Here is a 25,594-nt window from a genome sequence, read left to right on the forward strand (position 1 = left end):
AAGAAAGACAAATACCATGATGATTTCACGCATATGTGGAATCTAATGAACAAACTGAACTGACAAGCAAAATATTGACAGACTCATAGATGGCAGGCTGACAGCTGGGGGAAAGAAAAAAAAAGAGAAAGAATTCATGGACATGGACAATAGTATGGTGATTGCAGGGGCGAGGGGGGTGGGTGAAGGTGAAGAGTATGGGGGGATAAATGGTGGTGGAAAAATTAAAATAAAATAAAAAAACTTAACAAATCTGTACCGTGTGTATGTTATATATTCAAAAAAGAAGGAAAAGGGGGGAAGTCCCATTTTTAACAATACACAATTATTATATTTTAAAAAAATTGTTCCTTTGTGTACTACTCAAAATCCTCTCCTTTTTGGGAAACACTTTTCTTTTTTTGAAACCCTGACCTAGTACGTGACAGTTACCCAATCTTTATCACACTGGTTGTAATTGTGTTCAGTGCCCACGTTCTCCACCGGACCGGAGAGAAGGACCGGGGTCGGAGTCCCGGGTCCCAAGCACCAAACGCTGGCCTCCCAGCGGGTCACACACTGCAGATGAAGGCCGGGGCGATCCTTTCGTCCCTTTCAGTGCAGGCCGTCCACGAGCCCCGGACGACGTTGAGCCTTTTGCTTTCTGAGGCCTGGATTTCCGCCGCTACAAAGTGGGAACGGTCGTACCTGCCTCCCCGTGTGAGTGAGAGAAGTCAGGTGACGGGTGTGAGAGTGCCGTTGCAATGCAGAAACGCATTCATTCACCCATGTACGGTATTAAGCGACAAGGGCCGGGCGGCGCGCCCACCACAGCGGACACCCTCTCCTCGCGCACGTCGCGAGACCGGGAGGGCGTCTCCCCACCACGTTCTTTCTCCCACGGAACTCCGGGTGGCGACCTTATTCAAAATGGCGCAGGCAGCCTCGGGGGCTAGTGCGGCGGCGCGGACTCCTCGTGCCCTCTGACCTGCTGGCAGCGGCCAAGGGGAGCCGGGCGCCGCCATATTGGCTGTTGTCCTGAGAGGGGAGCGGCGGCGGCGGCGGCGGCGGCGGCGGCGCAAGTGGAGCGAGGGAGAGGCGCGGGCAGCAGCATGACTCGGAGGCGGAGCAGGCTGAGCGGAGGCGCGGGCCGGCGCGAGCGGGCTCGGGCCGCAGGGCCGCAGAAGCCTCAGGTGCCCGAGCCCCCGCCGCCGCCGAGCTTGGAAGCCGGAGCGGGTGCAGGGCCCCCCGAAGTGCCGGCGGAGCCCGTCCGCGATGGAACCCGGGAGGAGGACGAGCCCAAGTTGGGGCAGGTAGGAGCGAGCGAGGCGAGTGCGGCTGCTCCGGCTCTTCCCGTCGGAACGGGTTTGGGGACAGACCATCTTACCCCCAGGGCCGAGGCGGAGGCTTTCTCTGCCAAGGCAAGAGTCGAGGCTGGACCCCGCTCTCCAAAGCGGAGGCACGGCCCGACTGGTTCTGAGACCACGCTGCCTGCCCCTCCCGCCGCCTCCCGGCTGGAGCAGAAGCTAAACGTCCTGGTGGCGCCCCCACCCTGGCACCAGCTCTGGTCCTGAGGCCACAGCTCAGCCCTCCGCGCTCTGTCCCCAGGCCCACCTGAGTCCCCACCCACCCACCCACCCACGGGCCATCTCGGGGCGCTGGGGCCTGGAAGGCTGCGTGCGGCCTCTTCCCTTTCCCCCCTGAGAGCGGCCCCACCCCTTCCCCTCACTGCCTGCAGTCACTGCCCCCTCAGCAGCTGTGCCCCCGGCGTGTGTCTCCGGGGCCTCCCTCCCCGCCCTGCTCGGCGGGGCAGCTGGAGCCGAGCGCCAGGCTGTCCAGAAGACTGTCTGGTGAGGCTCCTGCACTGGGGTGGAAACCCTGCAGAGCCTACCTGTTCTCTCCTCTATACCCCTCACCCACAAGACGCCTGCCCTGCCCCTCAGGGCCCTGGGTTTGGCGAATTCTGCTGAGAGGGAGCAGTCAGAGGACTCGCCAAAGCTTCCAGCTTGCCTCCTGGAAGAAGGTCACTTTCTTCTGGGCAAAGGGTTTAAGGGGAGGTACCCTGCCAGTGTTCACCAAGCGGCCCGGGTGGCAGGAGCCACGGGTGCTCTGGGAGGGTCGTGGCACCAGGGGCTGGGTGGCTCGCCCTAAGCTTGCTTTGACAAAAGAGTTATGAGTTGGTCTTTTGGCTGAGCTTGCCAGGGAAGGCAGGCTCCTGCAGGAGTCTTGGAGGGTCCGATGCGGCGCCGGATGAGGCTGAGGCGTGGCTGAAGATGCGTTTGGCTCTGCAGACACTGCATCGAGCAGCAGGGGACTCTGGGAGGCTGGTGCAGCCAGAAGGCATGGCTCTTGACAGCCTTCTAGTAGAATCTCTGGAATTGTGCATGTGAGTGGGGATGCCATTTGGGGTACCATTCCCAGAAAGTCCTCACCTCCTTGGTTGTGTGAGGTACCCCTCTGTGCCCACAGCCCCAGTGCTCTCCTCTGGTATCACCCCCTATTCTGTGATGAAACATTTTGTTTATGTGTCTATTTCTACACCGGACTGTGAACTCCACAGGGGCACAGTCTATGTCTTCTACCTGGTCCTCCACACCTAGCCCAGGGCCTTTCTGACATGGAGTAGAAAGAACTAAGTGAATGAGAGAACGAATCTGTTGAGAACCTGTGCCTGTTATCACCCAGTTTTGATGCTGGTCTTCTTTGTATCTCAGATCACAATAAAATTTTTAATTAATGAAAATATCACTACGTACTGAGTGTCAGAAGCCCCACCTTCACCCCCATCCCCTACCCTGGGCTGCGACTGGTTCTAGAGGAATGGGACTCCCCAGGTTGGAACCCACCCTCAACTGGTCTGACTTCTGACCCTGAAGCTGCTTCCCCTTCTAGCTTTTTCTTTCCCCTCTCTGGGAATGCTGTTATCCAAAAGGGGAGAGTGGGGGAAGGGAGAGCCAGGGTGCTATTTGTCTTCTCTCCTCATTCAAACCATACAATAATACTTTAGGGTCCCCTGCCACTTAGCCAGTCTAAAGTATTCATGGCCAGAAAGTTTGGATGGTGGCTTAATCATTTAGTTTTTATTTAGGATGCATCTTTCCTAAGAGCTATAACCTTCACTAACATGGTACATTCCCAACATGTTCTTACCTACTCCACTGCTTAACCTTCCATTTCATTCATGCCAGGCATTTACATACCTTACTTCTAATCTTCCCACCACCCCTGTATCTCCTTAGCATTAAGCACAAATCTGATGAGTTAACTTGGTATAATTATTGGTCTGCTTTTGCTACATAAACTCTGAGTGTGCAGGAACCATCTCTGTCATCATTATACTCCATGCTTGGTGATTAACAAATGTTAATGAATGAACTGAAGGATATAAATACTATTACCCCATTTTTTCAGATGAAGAAACAGAAACGCAGAACAACTAAACATTTGCCCAAATCTCCCACTATAGGTCTCAGTGCATCCCCCCTACCCCTGCCAAAGGGTGTCCTGTGGGGGATTTAACACAGCTTTTATTTTCTTTCTTTTTTTTTCACTATAGCCACAAAGAGACTAAACAGATTGACAAACTCTCTTCTGATTGTGCCCAACTTTTTTGCTGGGGAGGGTGGGTTCTGTATGCCAGAAGCAGGTTTTTGTACCCGGGGAAAAGCACCTGCTGAAAGGATCAGAGGCGAGGATCTCTGCTCCCATTGCCATTTATAACCCTGTGTTATGTACACAGAGTGGGTAAGTAAAGTGGAATTCAGTGTTCTGTGCTGAGCTGAAGCCCAAGATGGCAAATCGGGCCATTTCCAGTCCACAGTCAGGTTCTAATGCCCCAAGTCACACATCGTTTTGTTTCTGATTTTGTTTTGATTTGAACTCAAACTGGATTTATGCCATCTCTTAAAACTCTAAAAGTCTGCTGCTGCAGCAACTGCTGCTGCTGAACCCACATTTCCACAAAGGCAGTAATATGCAGTCTCTGAATGGTGTCTGCTCCCTTTAGCATGTAAAGGGCACCTGATTTGTGCCAGGCCCTGGGCTGTCGGGGATGCAGAATTAAATCAGACACAGTGCCTGCCCACAAGGGGCTCAGGGTCTAGAGAACATGTGTATAGTAATTGCAATAAGCTTCACTTCCTCTGAGTTAAGGTTCATAGGTCACTCTGGTTTCATCAAATCCCCTCCACTCATTTACATAACATGTACACATTTAAATGCAGTATCTTGAGCTTAATTGGTATCCCAAAAGTCTACTTCCAATTGTTTCAGGCCACTAAAGTATATTGATCTGTTCACTAAGAACCCAAATCCATCTGGTAATAAATTTATTTTGTATATTGTAAAAAAAACAAATTTAAAGAACTGAAATCCTCCCTTCACAAGAAGACAGTTACTGCCTTATTAGCAAAGGGGAAAAAACTTGCAAAGCAGTTGAAGTAGGCATAAGAAATAGTGTTCAGTGTTACAGACTTGGGGTGAACGCCAAGCTCAAGCTCTTGGTTTTGTGACTCGGGGCATGTTCCTCCCCTCTCTAAGCCTCATCAGTAACTTCAAAAAAGAATGTGAAACAACCCACATAGCACCTAGTATATCAAGGCTCACACAAGCGCAGGAGTCAGAGGTTGTGTGCAGCAGGAGCTGTGCCACATGCCCATCCAAAGTCAGTGTTCTCACCTGCCAGCTCTGCTGGCTGTCTTTAGGTTTCTCTTGGACATTCAGTTTGTAATCCAGATGTGCATGCTCAGTAAACCCCCAGGAGACTTGTTAGACTGTAAATCAGCAGTTGTTGGGGGTTGAACTCATGCTACCCTTCCCATCTCTGCTCTCCCTATAGCATCCCCTGGGACTGTGCCCAGCCTAGTTTAAAGGGACTCTGGAGATATGGTTCCCCCACTGCTCAGAGTTAAAACTTGCTCCCTCAAGGGACTGGAGCAGATAATCAGTCAGTGTCTGTATTAAAACCATCTCATTATGTTTAATCTACTCAGCAAGCATTATGACCTTTGTGCTGGGGTCTTTATTCAGGACACACATACCCAGGGACCTCCTTAAAATCATCGCCACCCAGCCTGGACATTTTCATTGCATGTAGGGGGAAATGATGCTGAGGGGGGATTCCTGCTGCCTCTGGTTCTTTGTAAGCCCCTAGAAATTCACTATGTAAAAATGCCAAAAGGCCTTTGAAGATAAAGGCTTACTTGCCAAGATTTTTAACATTTTAATTTCTTTAAAACATCCCAGAGCTATAAGCTCAATATCTGATTATTAGATGGACTATTAAAATCCTAACCTTTATTTACTGAACCTAGAATTTCTGAGGACAGGGGTGATGTTTTAATTCATTTCTGGGGTATTTATTGTGCATCATTCTTATTTGCTCAAAAAATGGCTGTTAAACTAAATTATAATAAAACAAGTAAGTTCCTACCACTTTGTTCTTACCTGCCCCTACTGCTGGGCCAGGCTGGTAGTCATTTATTTAGGTCCATTGCACACACCATGCTCAGTCTTCCTCTTCTTTGACTTGGGTGCTAATTTACTCTGCAAACACAAAGAGACACCTGATCTGTGCAAAGCACTGGACAAGCTGGGGATGCAGAAGTGAATCAGACATGGTCCCTGTCCATAGGGGCTCATGGTCTAGAGGACACATGTATAGTAATTGCAGTAAGGCTAGAAGAGTATTGCTTCCTCTGCATTAAGGTTCAAATGCTAGTTCAGCCTCTTGGTTTATTTTTTCATGTATAAAATGACAGTGATGCCAGGCTCACATTAGTGTTTAGCCCAGGGGTCCTCAAACTTTTTAAACAGGGGCCAGTTCACTGTCCCTCAGACCGTTGGAGGGCCGGACTATAGTTTAAAAAAAACTATGAACAAATTACTATGCACACTGCACATATCTTATTTTGAAGTAAAAAAACAAAACTGCAAAAACACCCGCATGTGGCCCACGGGCCATAGTTTGAGGATGCCTGGTTTAGCCAGTACTGCATGTCAAGCACTGAACACAGGTGGTAGCTATGATTATTATAGACTAGTAGCCCTGTGCACGAATCCGTGTGCCAGTAGCTCTCTGCGGGGCCTGGCCGTTCTGCACCCGCTGCCGAGAGGCTCTCCGCGGCCCAGAGGCCCATCTGAGGCTGGACATGGAACGCTTGCCTCATCGCAGCGGTGACGAAGCAAGCATTCCGCCAGGCCGCTCACGCTGCCCACTCTCAGCGGCCGTCGCCGTCCCCCCCCCCCAGGACTGGGGGACTCCAGCGGGGCTGAGAGGACCGGGCACTGCCATTTTGTGGCTATGGGTGCTGCCGTCTTTGTGATGGAGTGCTGGTTAATTTGCATATTACCCTTTTATCAGATAGGATTTTATTAGATAGGATGCTGGATGCTGAGGATGCACAGATTTTCAGAGTGCCTTCAATGTTGAGAAGTTTCTCCTGAGGACAAAATGGGAGAAACTGTCTAAACAAAGGAAGCATAATAGAGACCCAGAGGCAAAAGCACCCAACTCATGGGAGAGTGAAAAGAGGCCTAGAGTATCTAAAGAATGGGGCCTCCCAGGGAGGAGCAGGAATAGAAACAGCCTTAGTTTTTTTTTTTTTTTTTTTTTTTTTTTAATTTCTTTATTGATTAAGGTGTCACATATTTGTCCTCATCCCCCCATTCCCATCCCACACCCCTCCCCTTGGATGCCCCAACCCTCTGTTGAACTTAAGCATTGGTTAGGCTCATATGCATGCACACAAGACCTTTGGTTGATCTCTCCCCCCGCCCCCCACCCTCCCCTATCCTCCCTCTGAGGCCCGATAGTCCGATCGATGCCTCCTTGTTTCTGGTTCTGTTCTTGTTCATCAGTCTATGTTGTTCATCATTTCCCCTAGATGAGCGAAATCATGTGTCACTATAGATATACTTATAAGAATTGAATGTGCGACGAGCAATAATAGTTATGCTGACAGGCAAATGAATCAGTCTGTAGTGAGTTTCTTTCTGGACCAACAGTTCTTTTGAGACCCAATATCAATGTCCACCGGTTCCCTATGAGTACATGTCGGCACTGACCCCTCAGCTCTGGATGGTGGACAAATGGTGGTAATGCAGGTCCGACTCCCTCTGGTTTGGTCTCGGCTGGACCCAGGGGCACTGCTTCACCCGGATCCAGGGGCCCACGGCCTCGCCCGGACCCGGGGCCAGGCTCAACCGGCTCCAGGGGCCCGCGGCCTCGCCCGGACCCGGGGCCCAGGGCTCACCCGGCTCCAGGGGCCCGCGGCCTCGCCCGGACCCGGGGCCCAGGGCTCACCCGGCTCCAGGGGCCCGCGGCCTCGCCCGGACCCGGGGCCCAGGGCTCACCCGGCTCCAGGGGCCCGCGGCCTCGCCCGGACCCGGGGCCCAGGGCTCACCCGGCTCCAGGGGCCCGCGGCCTCGCCCGGACCCGGGGCCCAGGGCTCACCCGGCTCCAGGGGCCCGCGGCCTCGCCCGGACCCGGGGCCCAGGGCTCACCCGGCTCCAGGGGCCCGCGGCCTCGCCCGGACCCGGGGCCCAGGGCTCACCCGGCTCCAGGGGCCCGCGGCCTCGCCCCGACCCGGGGCCCAGGGCTCACCCGAAACAGCCTTAGTTTTAAAGAAACAAAAAACAAACTTTCCCTGCTTCTTCAGTTGTTTCCTTATTACTGATATTCTGCAACTGCTAATCTTTATATATCAGAACATTGACCCATGCCTATCTTTTTGTTTTTGTTAATCCTCACCCAAGGATATTTTTCCATTGATTTTTAGGGATAGTGGAAGAGAGAGGGAAAGACAGAAACATTGATGTGAGAGAAACACATCAATTGGTTGCCTCCTCCACAAGCCCTGACTAGGGCCCAGGTCGAGGAGGAACCTGCAACCAAGGTAGGTGCCCTTGACCGGAATCGAACCTGGGACCCTTTGGTCTGCAGGTTGACATTCCATCCACTGAGCCAAACCGGCTAGAGTGACCCGTGTCTGTCTACTTTGTACTGCCACCTCTACTGAATGATTGGGATGCATTGAACTAGGGGACCCAGGGCTTGCCTATGGAAAGCCCATAGTGTTGTGGAGAAGGTATATTTCAACAACTGGGATACCTGTGATAAGCTCTATTCAAGATATATGTAAAACAAGTGTTAGGGCATTCCAGAGCAAAGCACAGCTCATTCTGCCTATGGACTTGGGCGGTTGTAACCCCCAAACTGATCCCAAAAAGGAAGAGGCAGAGGGAAGTGTGAGTGAGTGCTTTGTGGATAATGGTTCTTTGTGGCAAGGTGTGCAGAGCAGACAAGGAAAGGCCCTGTGTTTGTACCCTTTGGTTCTTTGCCCTGCTGCAGTCCTATAGGCCATCTCCTTTTTAGTCCCTACTCAGGAATCATAGATCTCCAGCTCTCCTTGTGGTTTGCCTCTCTTCTGAAATGAATATAGGGAAACTAAGGTAGAAAGAAGGGGCCGGTTCTTATTAGAAAGTTGTAGCTAAAGAACATATTCTGAGGGGTTCAAAAAGGCCTTGAAGGTCACCTGTCTAGTCCTTTGTCCTGTGCTTCAAGTAATAACTTTGGATTGGACAAGTCTCACTTAGTAAGTTTCCCTGTCATTTCTTCCAGGACAGAAGAGGAAAGAAACTAACGGGTATTGAGCACCTACTGTGTGCCAGGCCCAGGCCAGGTACTTTACATAATTTATTTCCTTCTGTCCTCACAAATCTGTGAAGTATGGTTTATTCTGATATCATAAATGAGGAAATTGAGGCTCACCTAAGATCATACTGAAAATGGCAGAATGGGGATTTGAACTCACAGCAGTTTTGTCTCCAAAATTCATACTCTTCCACCCATGATATATCTGTGCTAGGGTTACAGAGTAGTAGGTAATACAGTTCCTGGTCAGTAAACAACAGCTTTTCTGTGGCTGATTGCACCCAGGAGGTAGGTTCGAAGGATGAGCTAGCCTGGGGCGGGGCAGGGGCGGGGGTGGGGGTAGGGGTGGAAGGCCATGGAGGTCAGAGATACTACCCTCTCCTTGACTCAGCTTATATAACAAGAGTAGGTTCTTCACAAACTAACTTTATGGTATGAAACAACCATTCTGCCTCCTTGGAGGACCTGAGCCAACAGCCTGGGTGGGAGTTTGGGTGAAAGCTCCAGGGCACTGAGGTACTGTTATATCAGCTCCCTGAGAATTAACTGCAGCTCTGAATGCCAGCATTAGAATGGTCTGGGGAAAAGAAAAAAAAAGAGAATGGCTTGAGATTCTTTGCAGTGAAGCCCTCATCAGTGGCCTGGAGTGATGCAGCCATGCCTTTAACATAGCATGTCTGGTTCAGCTGTGTTTTAGACTCTATTTGTGTAGACATCTGAGACATGAGCCAGATGGGCTTTAAGCATTTGTTTGTTTATTTCACCTTTTAAAAAAAAAATTTTTTAGAAAGAGAGGAAGGGGGGGAGGGAGAGAGAGGGAAAGAGAAAGAGAAACATCAATTTGTTGTTCCACTTATTTATGCATTCATTGGTTGATTCTTGTATGTGCCTTGACCTGGGAGCAAACCTGCAACCTTGGCTTATCAGGATAATGCTCTAACCATTTGAGCTACCTGGTCAGGGCTGTTCATTTGTTCAGTGAAGGCCTGCTTTGTGCCAGGTCCAAGCCAAGCCTAGGTTCCTGGCACACTTAAGTGACCAGCGTACACCCCCTACCCCCAAAGAGCTCCCATTCTACCAGGAGTTTGGGGACAGACAGAGAATATGTCTATAGTACAAAATAATAGGTACAATGCTAACATAATTAGCTCTACTTAGTCTGGTCCTTCAAAATCTTTATTGACCTTTAACCAGGATCTTAGAGAATAAGTAGGAATTTGCCACGGAGTAGTGCTGATGTGCTGAGTATGAATAGAGCCTAAGGTTCTCAGGTAGAAATGGAGCATGGAGAGGTTAGCTGGGGCCAAGTCATGAATGCAGGGGCCAGAGAGTGCCCTGGTAGTAAGCTCAATCAGAAAGGAGCCTGGAGATTAAAGAGAGACCAAGATAGGAAAGGGGAGCTAAAGGTAGATCATTTAACTGGATAGATATTCAAAAAGGAAATAATAAGCTTATATTAAGTAAAGAAGCCCAGTATCCTGGTTGGTTGTTTATTTTATTTATTTATTTATTTTAAATATATTTTATTGATTTTTTACAGAGAGGAAGGGAGAGGGATAGAGAGCTAGAAACATCGACCAGCTGCCTCCTGCACACCCCCTACTGGGGATGTGCCTGCAACCAAAATACATGCCCTTGACCGGAATCAAACCTGGGACCTTTCAGTCCGCAGACCGACGCTCTATCCACTGAGCCAAACCGGTTTCGGCTTGTTTATTTTTAATTTGTGTATTTTAATTTATGTTCTTGCCTGATTCTTTGAACGAATGAGGCATCCAGATAGGTTGGGAACATCGACAACACAGTGCATGAGCCTGCCTGGTTTAAGCATGTGTTCTTAAGGCAGGAGCTCTATATAGTTTTGTTTTCCAGCACCTAGTACAATGGTTGGCATCAGGGTAGGGGCTCTTAAAATGTTTGTTGAATGAGGGAATAAATGAGTGAACAGAAGAGTAAATGGTGATGACTGAGCTGATAAGTCTTTCTAGACTGGGAATTCATTATTTTCTCTGCTTCTGGAAGGGAATTTTAGCTGCTACTGTTGTCCTCTGCCTGTCTTGGTTACAGGAAAGCTATTGGAGTCTGGTGCCTTCAGAGTAGTGCTCTAATGGGCCGTTTCAGAATAGAATTTGGAAGCTGCTGCAGAGCCTCTGTTTAGATACAGCATGTGTCTTGGGGAACCCTCTACAAACGCACATGTACTCTCGGACGTACTGTATAAAGAATCCGTGAGAGGAATAGAAGCAGGTTTAGTGCTGGAAATTCGATCCAGCTTCAGAACAGTCCTTGACAGCTGTCTGGTGAACCCGGTTATTCCCCTTTAATCCCTAAATTATGGACAAAAAGTCTGGGGTGGAAATTTATTCATGCCCCAAAGAGCTATCCAGGTAATGCTGTGAACTATATCATTGTTTATCACTATTGCTTTTTGTGCGTTTTGGCAGTTCTCAAAGTGTTTGGTGTTGGGGCCGTTTTACATTCCTAAAGATTATTGAGGACCCGAAGAGCTTTTGTTGGTTAAATCTGTTGATATCTACCAATTTAAGTATTAAAGCTGAGGAAGTAAAAATATTTAGTTACTAATTCATTTGAGAATAGCAATATTATACCTGTTACAGTAATAATTTTTAATGAAAAAATAATTATTTTTTAAAAATGAGTGAGAAGAATGGTCTTGTTATCATTTTTGCAAAACTTTAAATGTCTGGCTTAATATAAAAAAGCTGGATTCTTATATATGCTTTTGTATTTAAACTGTTGTAATATATTGTTTTGGTTGAAATATATTAAAAAATCCAGTCTCATATAGATACCTAGTTGGAAATGGGAGGAGTATTTTAATAGCCTTTCCAGATGATTGTTGATGTTCTTTGCAGTGTGGAATCTGTGACCATATCAGTGAAGTGTAAATATTCATTTACATTAAAATTATTGGATTTTTGACCAATGTTTGACTTTTTTGTTTTTGTTTTGTTTGTTTTTTGAGAGCGAGAGAGAGAGAGAAATATAGATTGGTTGCCTCTCATACACGCCCCGACCAGGGATCAAACTCGCAATCTTTTGGTGTTCAGGATGACGCTCCAACTAACCGAGCCACATCGGCCAGGACAGTGTGTGATTCTTTAACATCATGCTTTGATCCTTTGGAAAATAGGTTTATTGAGCTATACAGATTTTTCCAAATGTTTCCCCATTTCATTTTATATAAGAGTTGTTAACATCAATTCCCATTAAATCAGTAAAGTCTTTAAGTATTGGGGAATTGTCAAGCTCATTATGGTGAATACAAGTTTTCCAAAATTTTAAGTTTTGCTTGAAAGGTTGAATTTTATCATTGGCCATAAATAAATTGTTTTTCTTGAAGTAGCAGGCTCATTTTGTTCTTTTTTTTTTTTTTGAAAATGTCTGATAGAACCTAAGTTCACATAATCAGCTTGTTAGTCATTCTTTTAAGTGGAAATGGTGTTCTATGAAAAGAGTGGCTTCTCCTTTCTTTGATTTTTATCTCTTTTATTCAGGAAAAACTAGACTGCCTAGCATAATGCTTCTTAGATGAAAAGTCTTGGGGCCTGGTCAGATGAGGGAGCAGAGATACTGGTTTTAATGGCTGCACATAACAACCCCCAGGGCTGGGAGTGGCTATAGTCTAGGGCTTACCTGGTTCCTTGACTGCTCTGGGAATAAGCGTGCTATAACATGGATCCTGTTTGAGTAACACCACACTCTCCAGAGATTCTGGTTTTGCTCAGAGAGTGAAGTAGAATTATCTTGGAGCTTGAGCAAATCCTAACTCAAGAGAACCCGTAGAACCGTTTCCTCCCTTCCCCCCCACCTCCCACCTTTTGCCTAAGTCTAGACCTGTGTCTGCAAAGGCTCTGAAATTTTAACTGAGGTGGGAAGGAATAACTAGTTGTTGCCCAGGGCTGCTGGGTTTAAGAATCAATTCCACCAGCCTTTGTGATGAAGAAAAATAGTTGAATGCTTCATTCATTTCATAAATATTTATTGGTCATATTCTTTGTGGGGGAATACTGTGCCAGGTGATAACAACACATCTTGAGAACAGTTAGTTGGAAGCCTGGGTTGACTTCAGGGTATAAGGGGTCACAAGTTCCAGGAATTTGGAAAATGGCAGGAGATTGCAATCAGAGGGAATTCCGAACCGAGCTTTTCTCTGCCAAAGCAAAAATGTGAAAGAACAGTGGTAGTACTGACTGAATATAACATCTCCACAGCTTGGGGTTCACACCAGCCTCTGTCAATTAGAGATGAAAATGTCAGATAGAAAAGTCCCCAGGCCCCACCAGGCATTGTACCCACCTGCAGGCACCAAGGCTGAGGGTTAAGACAGTTTTAGGGGTTGCCTAGAAAGAAGGACTCACGTATACCAAACTCAGGTCAGTGGATAAGCTTGTTTCTGGTGTAGACTTATTAAGAACAGAATAGCCCAGGGGCCTAGATAATAGATTGTCTATTGTGTGGATCCTTTGAGGTAAGCTTTGCATCTCTAATGTCACTTAATCCTCTGGGCAACTTTATGCAATGTAGGTGGTATCCCTTCTTCAGTTAATGTTAATTAGCTTCCCAGGCTCTGTGTTTTTCTCTTCAACTGTCCTATAAATTCACTTCCATTGATGGCTAATCTCATTTATTGTGTGTACCAATTTGGCTATAGGGGAAATTACTTTATTTCCATGAACAGAGGCATCTCATTATAATCTCCAAAGAATGCAATTTTACACTCTTTCACACTTGAGATTAGAACAATTTGGGTGAAGGTCCAGGATAGGGAGATGGCCTTTCTTTGTGGGAAGCAATAATTTCAAGCGGTGTCTCACCAAGCTGCCTGCCAGCAGTATTGCACTGGGAACATTTAACAGGTCTGATTTTGCCACTGTGTGTCCAGCTGAGCCTAGGCCCTGTGTTGCATTGTGAGGGAACCAGACAAGAATCAGACCTGGTGCTTGCCTTCTAGGGACAGAAGATATAGGTAAATAAATTAAGTGGAAGGCACAGATGCTATAACCAAGGCACAGTGTGCTGTGGGATATGTGAAGGGAGGTGAATTATAAGAGGAGCTCTCTAGGAAAGCTTGGATAAGGTTGGATTTAAGCTGGGCATTTAAGCACTGCCCAACTCCTTATTGATAAACATGGGAAGGAAGGGTGTTTAGGCAAAGGCATGAGGTAGGAGAATACAGAGTATTTGGGGAACTTAAGGAATGACTTCATGGAGTTGAGGGCAGAGATGAAGATGTCTAACAAGTCACCTTAGAGTCATGGCATGTTAAGAAATTCTTGCATTCTTATAAAATACAGTGATCTGTATTTCTATATTTTCCACCCTAATCCTGGTTTTAAGTACTGTTTTCTATCGCTCCCATCTGGTTCATAATTAGTACCATATGTTGAGCAACATATTATGGGGCTGGCACCAGACTAGGTGCTTTGTCACGTTTAATGCTCACAGCTGACCGTACAAGTTCAGACTTAATCCCATTTACAGATGAGGAGACAGAGTAAATATAACTTGCCCAGCATCATACAACTGGTAAGTGATAGAGGCCCAGGATGCCAAAGCCAGTATTGTTTCCACTACACCCTAGACCAGTGATGGCGAACCTATGACACGCTTGTCAGCACTGACACGTGTAGCCATTTCTGATGACACGCGGCCGCATGCCAAGGATAAAACATTTGCTGCTCCTGAGGATGAAACATTTGCGAAATAATGTTTTTTCCTCAAAGTGACACACTACCCGAGTTATGCTCAGTTTTTTGGCGAAGTTTGACACACCAAGCTCAAAAGGTTGCCCATCACTGCCCTAGACTTATTAAGGTGCCACACCTACTCTGGCACTAAATGCAGTCTATTGGTAACACATTTAACTTATAAGAATTCTGTATTTGCTTTTAAAAGAAAAGAGCAGCCATTGTGGTTCAGTGGTTGAGCATTGATCCATTAACCAAGGGGTCACTGGTTCAATTCCCGGTCAGGACACTTGCCCAGATTGTGGGCTTGATCCCTGGTAGGGGGACTGCAGGAGGCAGCCAATCTATGATGTTTCTCTTAAATGTTTCTGTCTCTCTCCCTTCCTCTCTCTATATATTAAAAAAAGAAAACAGAAAAAAATACCAATTAATCTTATATTGTTATAATGTATATTGTTAATGTATATTGTACATTTGAATTCTCGGTCATACCTAAAACACATGTGCTGTACTTCACAGGCCAAATAAAGAATTTCAAGAATAAATTTACTCAGAAGATTTTCATCTAATATAGTAACTTTAGAATCTAACACCTAACTGAAAAGAAGCTCTGTAGTAGTAAAATTACATGTCCAGGTGTTTGCCTTAAGACTATGGTCACCATCATTACAGGGAAGGAACGTGGGTATTGGCCTCACTTTGTTCCTCTGCAGTTATTATGGCTTATTGTAGCTATGGAAAGTTTCCTGGGTACACTTCGCAAAAAGGTCTTCTTTGCCTTAATTTCTCTGATCATCATTCTCCTCTATCCACCTTCCACCCTTTCCATGAGATACCACCAATGGGTTCCAGGAGGCTGTACCTTGTTGTAATTGCTACTGAGCAGCTGCCTTGCTCACTAAAATGTTTCCTTGGCAGAGACCATGTAGGCTCTTAATATCTCATATGAGTTTCACATGTAAGGTTTCTGTGCCTCTGGTACTCTTTTCAAAGGTCCTTGTACTTCCCCAAATGTTTCCTTATGTCCCTGGTACTACTGTTTGGTCCCTATTCTTCCCTAGGGACCAAAGTCAGTGTAATTGTAATGTGACAGATTTAAGGATACTCTGATTCCATCTTACTTTAAGAAGGTGATTTTATTTGAAAAAGATGATGGCATTGCCCAGCCGACATGGCTCAGTGGTTGAGCGTCAACCTGTACACCAGAAGGTCACGGTTCAATTCCTGGTCAGGGCACATGCCCGGATTGCCGGCTCGATTTTCAGTGTGGGGCATGCAGGAGGCAGCCAATCAATGATTCTCTCTCATCATTGATATTTCTATCCCTCTCTCCCTCTCTGTTCTGCTCTGAAATCAATACAAATATATTTTAAAAAGAAAAAGATGATGGCATTAATTTTACTGGTAGGTTGAGAATGATAACGTTTATTATTCCTCTGCTTGGCCTCTGCAAACACCTGTTACCTAGTGGTGGGTAAGTCTGGAAGGTTATCCATTAACAGTTGCATGTAACAAACCATCCCAGAACATTGTGGCTTAAAGCAATGTCATCTATTACTTCTCATGAATATATGGGTTAACTGGGTATTTCTGCAGATTGGAGCCAGCTTGGCTGATCTCAGCTGTGCTCACTCATGTATCTGATCTGCTAGCCAATTGTCTAGAAAGACTCAGTTTTCTTCACACATCCCTCACGTCCCTCCAACAGCTAGCCTGATCATGCTCATGACATGGCAGAGGTGCAGGAGTGAGCAAGCCCAGCCATGCAAGGAAGCAAGTAGAAATGCATTCATTTTTCAAGCTTATGCCAGCAGCACATTTGCTAATATCCTATGGGCCAAAGAAAGTGACATGACCACGCCCAATGTCAGAGTAAGAGGGGACTACAAAATTGTAGGACATAGAAAAGCCATTAATTAGGGTCATTAAATCCAATCAGCCTCCTAGTCAGTACCCCTCAATGTGAAAGAAAACCTGTATACATATGTCAAGTTCTCCTAGAAGGGAAAAAGAAAAGTCCAGATAAGAATTACTATGTATTGGGACTATCCTATGGGTATGCACAGGGCTAGGCACTTGCCCTGTTTATGCATTGAGCCTCACAACTCTGCAAGGTAGGTAGGAAATGGAGCTTGAGAGGTTAAATAACTTGCCCAAGGTCACCCAGCTAATGTGGTCAGGCAGGTGTTAGAGTACATGTCGGTCTGACCTCCACAGCTGAGGTTCTTTTCACCACACCTTTGCCTCTCAGAAGCACCAGGGGTCTGCCTTACCTTCCTTCCAGCTCCGTTTTCAATTCAGTTGATGCCTTTTGACTAGCTATACAAACCCTTCCTCCAAAATGCTGCTGTGGTCCTAATGGAATTACATAGCTCTTCAGGAAACCCACATGTTGTATTACCTGAAATATTCTTTCCTTCCAGATGGCATTGGTCTGTAGACTGCACAGACAATACAAGGATTGTGGCCTCTCTCAGACATCTCAGAGAAGGAAGGGCCATCTTCTCTTTAAACTTCAAGACTTGGGGACATCGGGACATTAAGGCATTTGAGCATGAGCTTTGGAGTCACCCTCACTGAGATTTAAATCCTAGTTCAACCACTCACTAGCTCTGCAACATTTGGCAACTTATTTAACTTCTTAAAATCTGTTTCTTCATCTTTAAAAATGGGAATAGTAACACCTACTTTGCAGAGCTGTTACAGTGGCTAAAATTATGTAAAGTGCCTAACCCAGTGCATGGCACATAATAAGTGACATTATTAGTATTGCTAATATTATTTCTAAGCAGCCTTTCCCCTCCTGGGAAACCCTGTTTCTGTCTGTTGGACAGGTTCCCCCCACCTCCAGCCAGTCTGTGCAGACTTGTTGCTTGCTGTGTCATCGGGAACGCAAAGGCTGGGAAGAAGGCCCTTCCCAAAACGGACTGGTGTTGCAGGGTGAGAAGCTGCCCCCTGACTTCATGCCAAAGCTCGTCAAGAACCTCCTAGGCGAGATGCCTCTATGGGTCTGCCAGAGTTGCCGAAGGAGCATGGAGGAAGATGAAAGGCAGACAGGTCGAGAGCATGCAGTGGCGGTAGGTAACCACTGTGAAGGGGTTCCTGAGTACAGGAGGGCTGCCTGCCCAAAGAAGTCAGGCTGTTGAACTGTTCCTTCCCTGTCCTCTCAGGTGGCTTTCCTCGGATGTCCCTTATGCCCAGGTGCTGAGAGACTGCTGGGCTGTACCCACATAGCATTAGTGGCTTAGGTTCACATGGCGGGGAAGAAGAGAGAGGCTTAAGGCAGCCCACTGGCCCCTGAGGAGAGTCTGTGTACAATGTGAGGGCCAGCTCATAGGAATTGATAGATAGGGACCCTGCTCTTCCCATGTGGCCATGCTGCCTTCAGCTCTGTGGCAGCTTGAAAGCCAACCAGTATGGCATAGATGGCAAAGGTCAGTTTGAGGGTCTATAGTGTGCCTCAGAAGGCCTCTGAGATGCTGGGAGCCATCTAAGGCTGCAGTCTCCTGAATCATAGCAGTCAGACCATCCTTGTTTCTTATTCCCCTCCAGCCCCTCGCTTTCACCCAGGACTCCTGACTTAATGACCCTTCTCTCCTTGGTAACTCTCTGGACTCCCCAAAGGCCCACAGTTGACAGACATTCTCTGTGATCCCTCCTCTCCCCCCAAGTCTCTCACCAGCATCCACACACTTTATTTCACTGGAAGCAGCACAGCCCACTGGGAGCAACTTGGCCCTCATTTGCCCTTGCACCTGGAGCTGTGGGGATTGTGCTTTGGCCTAGAGGAGGAAGCTCTCCTGGGTAAGCTTAGGCAGCCGAGGATTGGCTCTGATGTTTGCTGTTTCATCATGAGCCTCTTTCTTACCTCTTCTCCAGATATCCTTGTCACACACATCCTGCAAATCACAGTCTTGTGGGGGTGACTCTCATTCCTCTTCGTCATCCTCTTCATCATCCTCATCCTCGTCCTCATCCTGCCATGGAAACTCAGGGGACTGGGATCCCAGCTCGTTCCTGTCAGCACATAAGCTCTCGGGCCTCTGGAACTCCCCACACTCCAGCGGGACCGTTCCAGGCAGCTCACTTGGGAGTCCTCCTTCCATCCCCGGTGAGTGTCCCAGCTCGGCAAAGAGACAGGCCTCAGAAATGTAGACAGCTGTGTTTTTCTAACCACTTTGTTCAAACAAACTAGAAGATCAGTTATTAAATTAAGTAAAGGTAGAGCTATTCTAATGGAAGCAGAGGGGCACTCCTTTCCTCAGGACTCTGAAGCTAAAAAACACTGCTGTCATTGGCTCTGGTAGCTGTTCCCATTAGAGCCAGAAGGGGACCTGGTGGGCACTGATGGAGTCTAGGAGGGCCCTTAGGGCATTAGGACCTAAATCACAGAACACCTGACCCCTACTGCAGCACAGAGGACTTGGGTGCCTTTGTCTCCTTTGGCCCCCTTTTCTCCACGTATGGGGTGGGTATAAAAGGCCGCACTTCTATCCACAAGAGGATGACACTGCAAGCTGCCATGATTATTAGCCTATTTTGTAGCCCTATATGCCTTCTTTAGACCCTGAGGTAATCCTCAGAGACCAAAAGAAAAAAATCATGGCTTATTGATGTACTGTGTAAGTATGGAATTACTGTCTATTTATAAGTGGAGTGGCTGAGTTCTTCAGAGGGGTGCTTCCCTCAACTGTGAGAGTTGAGCAGTACATATTTCCAGTTATTTTGGTGCATAAACCAAAGTCATGTCAGCCTATTTTTTACTTCTCCGATATCTGGGGCCACTGGAGAGTCTCACTCCTCATGGCCCAGAGGCAGAATCTCAGCCTGCTGCTCTGTTGGCTCCTGCAGACCCTGCCCTGGGTCTGAGAAGTACCTGAGCAGGCAGGTCTTAGAGAGACCTTGACAGACAGAATACATTTCCCTGCTTATGCCACAGTAGAGGTGTATGGCCTTCCATGGGGCTGGCATTCCTGATGCCTTCTCCCTCAGGCCTGGGCTTCTCAAGCTTGTCCAGCCGAGCTGCTGCCTACAGAGAAACCTCTCCAGCCCAAGGTGGCACTGCTAGACATTCCCAAAAGCTCATGGGTCTACTGTGCTGAGGTACTGTGCTCAAATATGTCCCTCTGTTCGCAGTAAGCAGGGTGCTGGGGCAGCGGGTCCTTGGGTTTTCCTCCCAGAGGTCTTGACACCTTTCTCCCCCATTTGTCCACAGGTGAGGTTTTCCCCATCTCGGAGCACCGCCGGCACTCAGACCTCACTGCTCCACCCAACAGCCCCACTGGCCACCATCCACAGCCAGTGTCACTGATCCCATCTCACCCTGGATCCTTTGGCTCACCATCCCACCCACACCTGCTGCCCACCTCCCCCACAGCACCATTCCCTACGCAGGTTTCAGAATGCCCTGTTGCTGCTGCTGCCGCCCCACACACCCCTGGGGCATGTCAGAGCCCCCACCTGCCTTCCACCAGCATGCCACTCCTGAAGATGCCTCCTTCTTTCTCGGGGTGCAGCCACCCCTGTAGCGGGCACTGCAGTGGGCCTCTGCTCCCACCACCAGGCTCACAGCAGCTTCTTAACACTCACAGGTGAGTGAGTGGCCTGAAGGACAAACTCCTTGCTGACTTGAGCTTAGAGTTTTGGAAAACTTTGCAAAGGCTACCGTTGGGGTGGAACTTAAAGGGTAGACTCTGTTTACGGTTGTTGTTTTTTCATAGTTTTTACAATTATAAAAGAAATACGTATTTGTTATTTTATAAAAACTTGGGAAAATTGCCCTGGCTGGTGTGGTTCTGTGACTAGAGCATTGGCCCTCACACCAAAGGGTTGAGGGTTTGATTCACCCAGGGCACAATTGGGGTGTGTGTGGGAGGCAACCAGTCAGTCTGTCTCTCACATCGATGTTTCTCCCTTTCCCCATTCCTGCCTTCCCTTCCCCCTCTCCCTCTTTCCCCTTTCTCCCTCCCTTCCACTCTCTCTGAAAAGCAATGGGAAAAATATCCTCATGTGAGGATTAACCAGAAAAAAAATTGGAAAAATTTAGAAATGTCTATAAAGAAAAAATGTCCTCAATCAAAAGATAAATTTCTAATGCTGCAGTATAGTCTTCCTGATGTTTCTCTATGTAGCATAATTAGGTCTCTCTTCGATATACTTTTTTAAAAATTGATTTGAGAGAGAGAGAGAGAGAGAGAGAAAATCAACGAGTTGTTGTTACACTTATTTATTCATTTGTTTGTTGATTCTAGTATGTGCCCTGACTTGAGGATTGAACCCGCAACCTTGGTGTATTGGGATGATGCTCTAACCAATTGAGCTACCTGGCCAGGACACTATACATTTTTGTGTAATTTTTTGTGTGTGTGTTTTTTTTAACATTATACCATTGATGATTTCTCCAGTTAAAAATTCTTCTAAACACTTTTCAGTGGCCACTTAATATCTCATTGTATAGCTCTAGCATAATTTGTTTTTATCATTCTCTTACCCCTGGACATTTAGGCATTTCCAGTTCTTAAACCATTATAAACAAGGCTGTTATAAGCATCCTTGCACCCAAATCTGTGTTTGAGTTGGGAATCGTGTCCTTAAGGTAGAGTCCTAAAGTAACTCTAGTTATTGAGAAAGGTTATATTAATATACCAGAGGCCCGGTGCACAAAAATCATGCACTGGGGGGTGGGGGGTTCTTCAGCCCAGCCTGCACCCTCTCCAATCTGGGACCCCTCGGGGGATGTCCGACTGACTTCCCTGTCACAATCCGGGACTGCTGGCTCCCAACCGCTCACCTGCCTGTCTGATTGCCCCTAACTGCTTCTGCCTGCCAGCCTGATTGATGCCTAACTGCTCCCCTGCTGGCCCAATTGCCCCCAACTGCCCTCCCCTGCAGGCCTAGTTGCCTCCAGCTGCCCTCCCCTGCAGGCCTGGTAGCCCCCAACAGCCCTCCTCTGCAGGCCTGGTTCCCCCCCCCCCCAACTGCCCTTCCCTGCTGGCCTGGTTGCCCCCAACTGCCCTCCCCTGCTGGCCTGATTGCCCACAACTGCCCTCCCCTGCCGGCCATTTTGTGACCACATGGGGGCGACCATCTGGAAACCACATTGGGGCAGCCATCTTGTGTGAGGGCGTGACGGTCAATTTTCATATTACCTCTTTATTATATAGGATATTTGAAAGATACAGTTCTTTGGAGAAGATAGAGGTTTATTTTTTATTATAAATCAGATCTGTGTTTATTATATATACATTTGTAGTTGCTCACTCTAAAATCCCACCACTCTTAGCAATTTTCCCTCCTTGTCTCTCCCACATGCGTTTATGATGTCTGTATGGTCAGCAGTTTCACTTAGCATTTTTTAGCCTCCTGTGTGGTCTTCTGAGACTCAGCTTCACGGATGGGAGGATATTCTCCACAGAGCACTTTACCATTCTCTAGTCACTGAATATTTAGGTCATTCCAACATTTTTTCTCAAACATTTTTATTTTCATTTTTTAATATATATTTTTTATTGATTTCAGAGAGATGGAGAGAGATAGAAAATTCAGTGATGAGCCCTAACCGGTTTGGCTCAGTGGATAGAGCGTTGGCCTGTGGACTCAAGGGTCCCAGGTTCAATTCTAGTCTAGGGCATATACCTTGGTTGCGGGCACATCCCCAGTGGGGTGTGCAGGAGGCAGCTGATTGATGTTTCTCTCTCATCGATGTTTCTAACTCTCTCTCCCTCTCCCTTCTTCTCTGTAAAAAAATCAATAAAAAATATATATTTTTTAAAATTTTTTCTTTATATTGAATTTTTTAAAATATATTTTATTGATTTTTTACAGAGAGGAAGAGAGAGGGATAGAGAGCTAGAAACATCGATGAGAGAGAAACATCGACCAGCTGCCTCCTGCACACCCCCTACTGGGGATGTGCTCGCAACCAAGGTACATGCCCTTGACCGGAATCGAACCTGGGACCCTTCAGTCCACAGACCGACGCTCTATCCACTGAGCCAAACCAGTTTCGGCAATAAAATATATATATATTTTTTAAAAAAAGAAACATCAGTGATGAGAGAGAGTCATTGATCAGCTGCCTCCTGCACACCCCACACTGGGGATTGAGCCACAACCCTGGCATGTGCCCTTTGACGAGAATCGAACCTAGGACCCCTCAGTACGCAGACCAACGTTCTATCCATTGAGCCAAACTGGCTAGGGCTTTCCCAACATTTTAATATTATAAGTAATATCTCTAAAGATGCCTTTGCCTAAAGCTTTTTCTGACTTGGATTTTTCTCCTTGGAATAGAACTCTCAGAATGAAAAAAAGTTCTCAGTTTAAAGGATGTCAGGATGTCTTTTTTTTTTTTTTTTTTTTTTCAGAGAGGAAGGGAGAGGGAGAGAGAGAGAAACATCAATGATGAGAAAATCATTGATCAGCTGCCTCCTGCACTCCCCCTACTGGGGATCGAGCCCTCAACCTGAGCATGTGCCCTTGACCGGAATCGAACCTAAGACCCTTCAGTCCACAGGCTGACACTCTATCCACTGAACCAAACTGGGTTAGGGCTGGTTTTTTTTTTTTTAAGAAGGGTTTTTAATACACTGAAAAACTGCTTTTCCAAAAGCTCTCCATAATTCCATGGCACCAATATTAGAGTGCTGATCTCTCCATATTCTCAGGGGTACTGAGCATTATAATTTTGCTAATGTAGTAGCTGAAGAGTGGTCAATTTGGATTAAGTTTCTCTAAGCACCGCTGATAATAGCTCATGCTTCTCCTTTTCCACCCATGGGACTAACCTGCCCTGGAGCCAAGCCTCTTCCCGGCCCCTTGCCCTGCCCTTCCACCTGGCTCCCACTGCTGATGCCAGTCTGTATTATAAGATGCCCTGAAATCCAGAGTCAGCAGTGCAGTGGGAGAGCATGAACTTTGCGCACAGTCACGGGCTGAGTCCTGGCCACTCCATGAGCAAAGCAGGGAAGCACTCTGAGCCTGTCTCCTCCACTGCAACACCTATTTTGCACACCTTGTGGGGGTGGTAGTTAGAAATAATATGTTGAATACAGTACCTGGCTCAAACAAGTTCTTGGAGTCTATGGCCCACAAGGCCCATTTGCTTTCCTAACCTCGAGGCCCAATGGCTAAGGCAGCTTTGCCTACTGGTGCAGACTCGGGCATAAGATCTTAGAGAGTGAAAGGAGACTTACCTGTTAACCTCCTTTGGATACTCCCGGGGAGCCATCAGCCCACTAATTTGTTCAGATTCCTACTTGCTGAGAACTTCCTGTGTGCAAGGCTGTTATGCTATACACTGGGACCCAAAAATAGAAGTGGCATAGTCCCTGCCTTTGGAGAGTGCACAGTTGATCTGAGACAAATAGATCACTATAGTAAAGTGTGATAGATGGTAGGATGGAGACAGAGTCCGGGAGGGTCACATGGTGGGGGGTGTGGTCAGGAGAGGCATTGGGGACCTTTCTAGAATAGTGCCATTGAGCTAGGCCCTAAGGGACAATGAGGGTGTTAGCCCTGTAATTATGAGGGGCATCGATGCAGCATGACTGCCTTGACCTTCGTGGGATGAGGCAGCTTAAGGGCAGTCGGGACATTGATGGTGGGGCTGCTTCTCCAGGTCCCTGTTGTAGCCTGCTCCTGCCATGCCCTCTCTCACCTTTGGGCCTGTCTTTCTCCCCCATCAGCAGAGACCCCGGGTGCAAGGGGCACAAGTTTACACATAGTGGCCTGGCCTGTCAACTGCCCCAGCCCTGCGAGGCAGATGAGGGGCTAGGCGAGGAAGAGGACAGCAGCTCAGAGCGTAGCTCCTGCACCTCGTCCTCCACGCACCAGAGAGATGGGAAGTTCTGTGACTGCTGCTACTGTGAGTTCTTCGGCCACAATGCGGTGAGTGAAGCTGCCCATGCCTGAGGGCTAGGGGCCAGCCAAGGGGAGCCGGGGGAGTGCCTGCTCTCCCCAGAAACCCCTGCTCAAGGGGATAGTAACCTCGCTGGGACCCTGTGAGTCCTCGCACCTGTGTCTGCTCACTTGATCCTTACAGCAAATTGGTGAGGTAGGGATTTTTAAACATTTTGCTAACTTTGCTATTTTCGTGGTTTCTCTTAAGATGACTTTATTTTTTCCTTACGCAAAAGGAAAGGAAATGGCAGAGAGGAAAGCTATAATTCTGATGACTTTGTGTATGGCATAATCACAGAGAAGTGAACACTTGTGCAATGAAGGCAGAATGGAAGCAAAGGCTCTCAGTCCCCCAAGTGTGAGAGCCAGCTGAGGGACAGGCCATGTGCACAGATGGTGCCAGGAAGGAGGCACAGAGCAGAATACATGCTGTCTCTGGACAAGGGGAGGAAGCAGTTCAGAAGTCTTCTAAGGTGAAGAGGAAGGGGCCGCTGACTAGGGGAGAGCAGTTGAGAACAGAAGAAATGAAAGTAATTGCATTGCTAGTCACCTTTCAGCTAGGTGTTATCCTCATTTTAGAGATGACAAAATTGAGGCTCACAAGACTCAGTGACCTGCCCAAGGTCATACATCCTCCAAGTGACAAAGCCTGGGCTCAAACCTGCTTTCCTGGCTCCCATGCCAGTGTGCTCCCAATGCTGTCACATATCTCCTACTCCCTCCTCCCGCCGCCTGGCTGAGGTGAAGCCATTTGGCCTCTGTGGCTCTGGTAGAAAGAACAGTTGTCTCGCTTCTTACCACATGTTTGGTGCCAGCGGGTGGGAGTCCTATGGGCTTCCCAGGCCCAGGGTGTAATGTCAGCACCTCCCCCTCCCCCAGCCACCCGCTGCCCCGACGAGTCGGAATTATACCGAGATCCGAGAGAAGCTCCGTTCAAGGCTGACCAGGCGGAAAGAGGAGCTGCCCATGAAGGGGGGCGCCCTGGGCGGGATCCCTGGGGAGCCCGCCGTGGACCACCGAGATGTGGATGAGCTGCTGGAATTCATCAACAGCACGGAGCCCAAAGTCCCCAACAGCGCCAGGGCCGCCAAGCGGGCCCGGCACAAGCTGAAAAAGAAGGTGGGTGTGGGGGGGGAGCCCAGCTCTATCACCTCTTCTTCCCGAGGAATCCCTTGCCCCAACCCCCAGGACTTCTGGGGCATGAATACTGCTGGCTGCCAAGGACCTTGGCATGGCTCACTGCTCTGGGAAGGTCTGAATGAGTTTGGGAGGCATCAGGGTCAGGGAGCCTGGGGGCCAGTGACTGGAGGATAAACAAGTCCTGGCCTCAGAAGCAGCTTGCTGGATTCTT

General features: G+C 47.7%; 1 protein-coding gene across 3 annotated transcripts in view; it reads left to right on the top strand.

The window, feature by feature from the left end:
- Window positions 1-990: 990 nt before the first annotated feature.
- Window positions 991-25,594, top strand: part of FAM193B (family with sequence similarity 193 member B) — a 34,290-nt gene continuing 9,686 nt past the window's right edge. The window contains exons 1-6 of one of the 3 annotated variants that reach the window (XM_079770933.1): window positions 991-1,292; window positions 17,178-17,420; window positions 18,223-18,454; window positions 19,559-19,934; window positions 24,030-24,231; window positions 25,123-25,362. In XM_079770933.1, coding sequence (XP_079627059.1) covers window positions 1,092-1,292; window positions 17,178-17,420; window positions 18,223-18,454; window positions 19,559-19,934; window positions 24,030-24,231; window positions 25,123-25,362 — 1,494 coding nt within the window. In that variant the 5' untranslated portion in view covers window positions 991-1,091. Of the gene's footprint in view, window positions 1,293-17,177; window positions 17,421-18,222; window positions 18,455-19,558; window positions 19,935-19,958; window positions 21,905-22,346; window positions 24,232-25,122; window positions 25,363-25,594 lie in introns of those variants that run through there. The other 2 variants (XM_079770934.1, XM_079770935.1) reach the window with 2 other exon arrangements.

This window comes from Cnephaeus nilssonii, assembly GCF_951640355.1.
Source record: "Cnephaeus nilssonii genome assembly, chromosome: 5".
Classification (NCBI taxonomy): Eukaryota; Metazoa; Chordata; class Mammalia; order Chiroptera; family Vespertilionidae; genus Cnephaeus; species Cnephaeus nilssonii.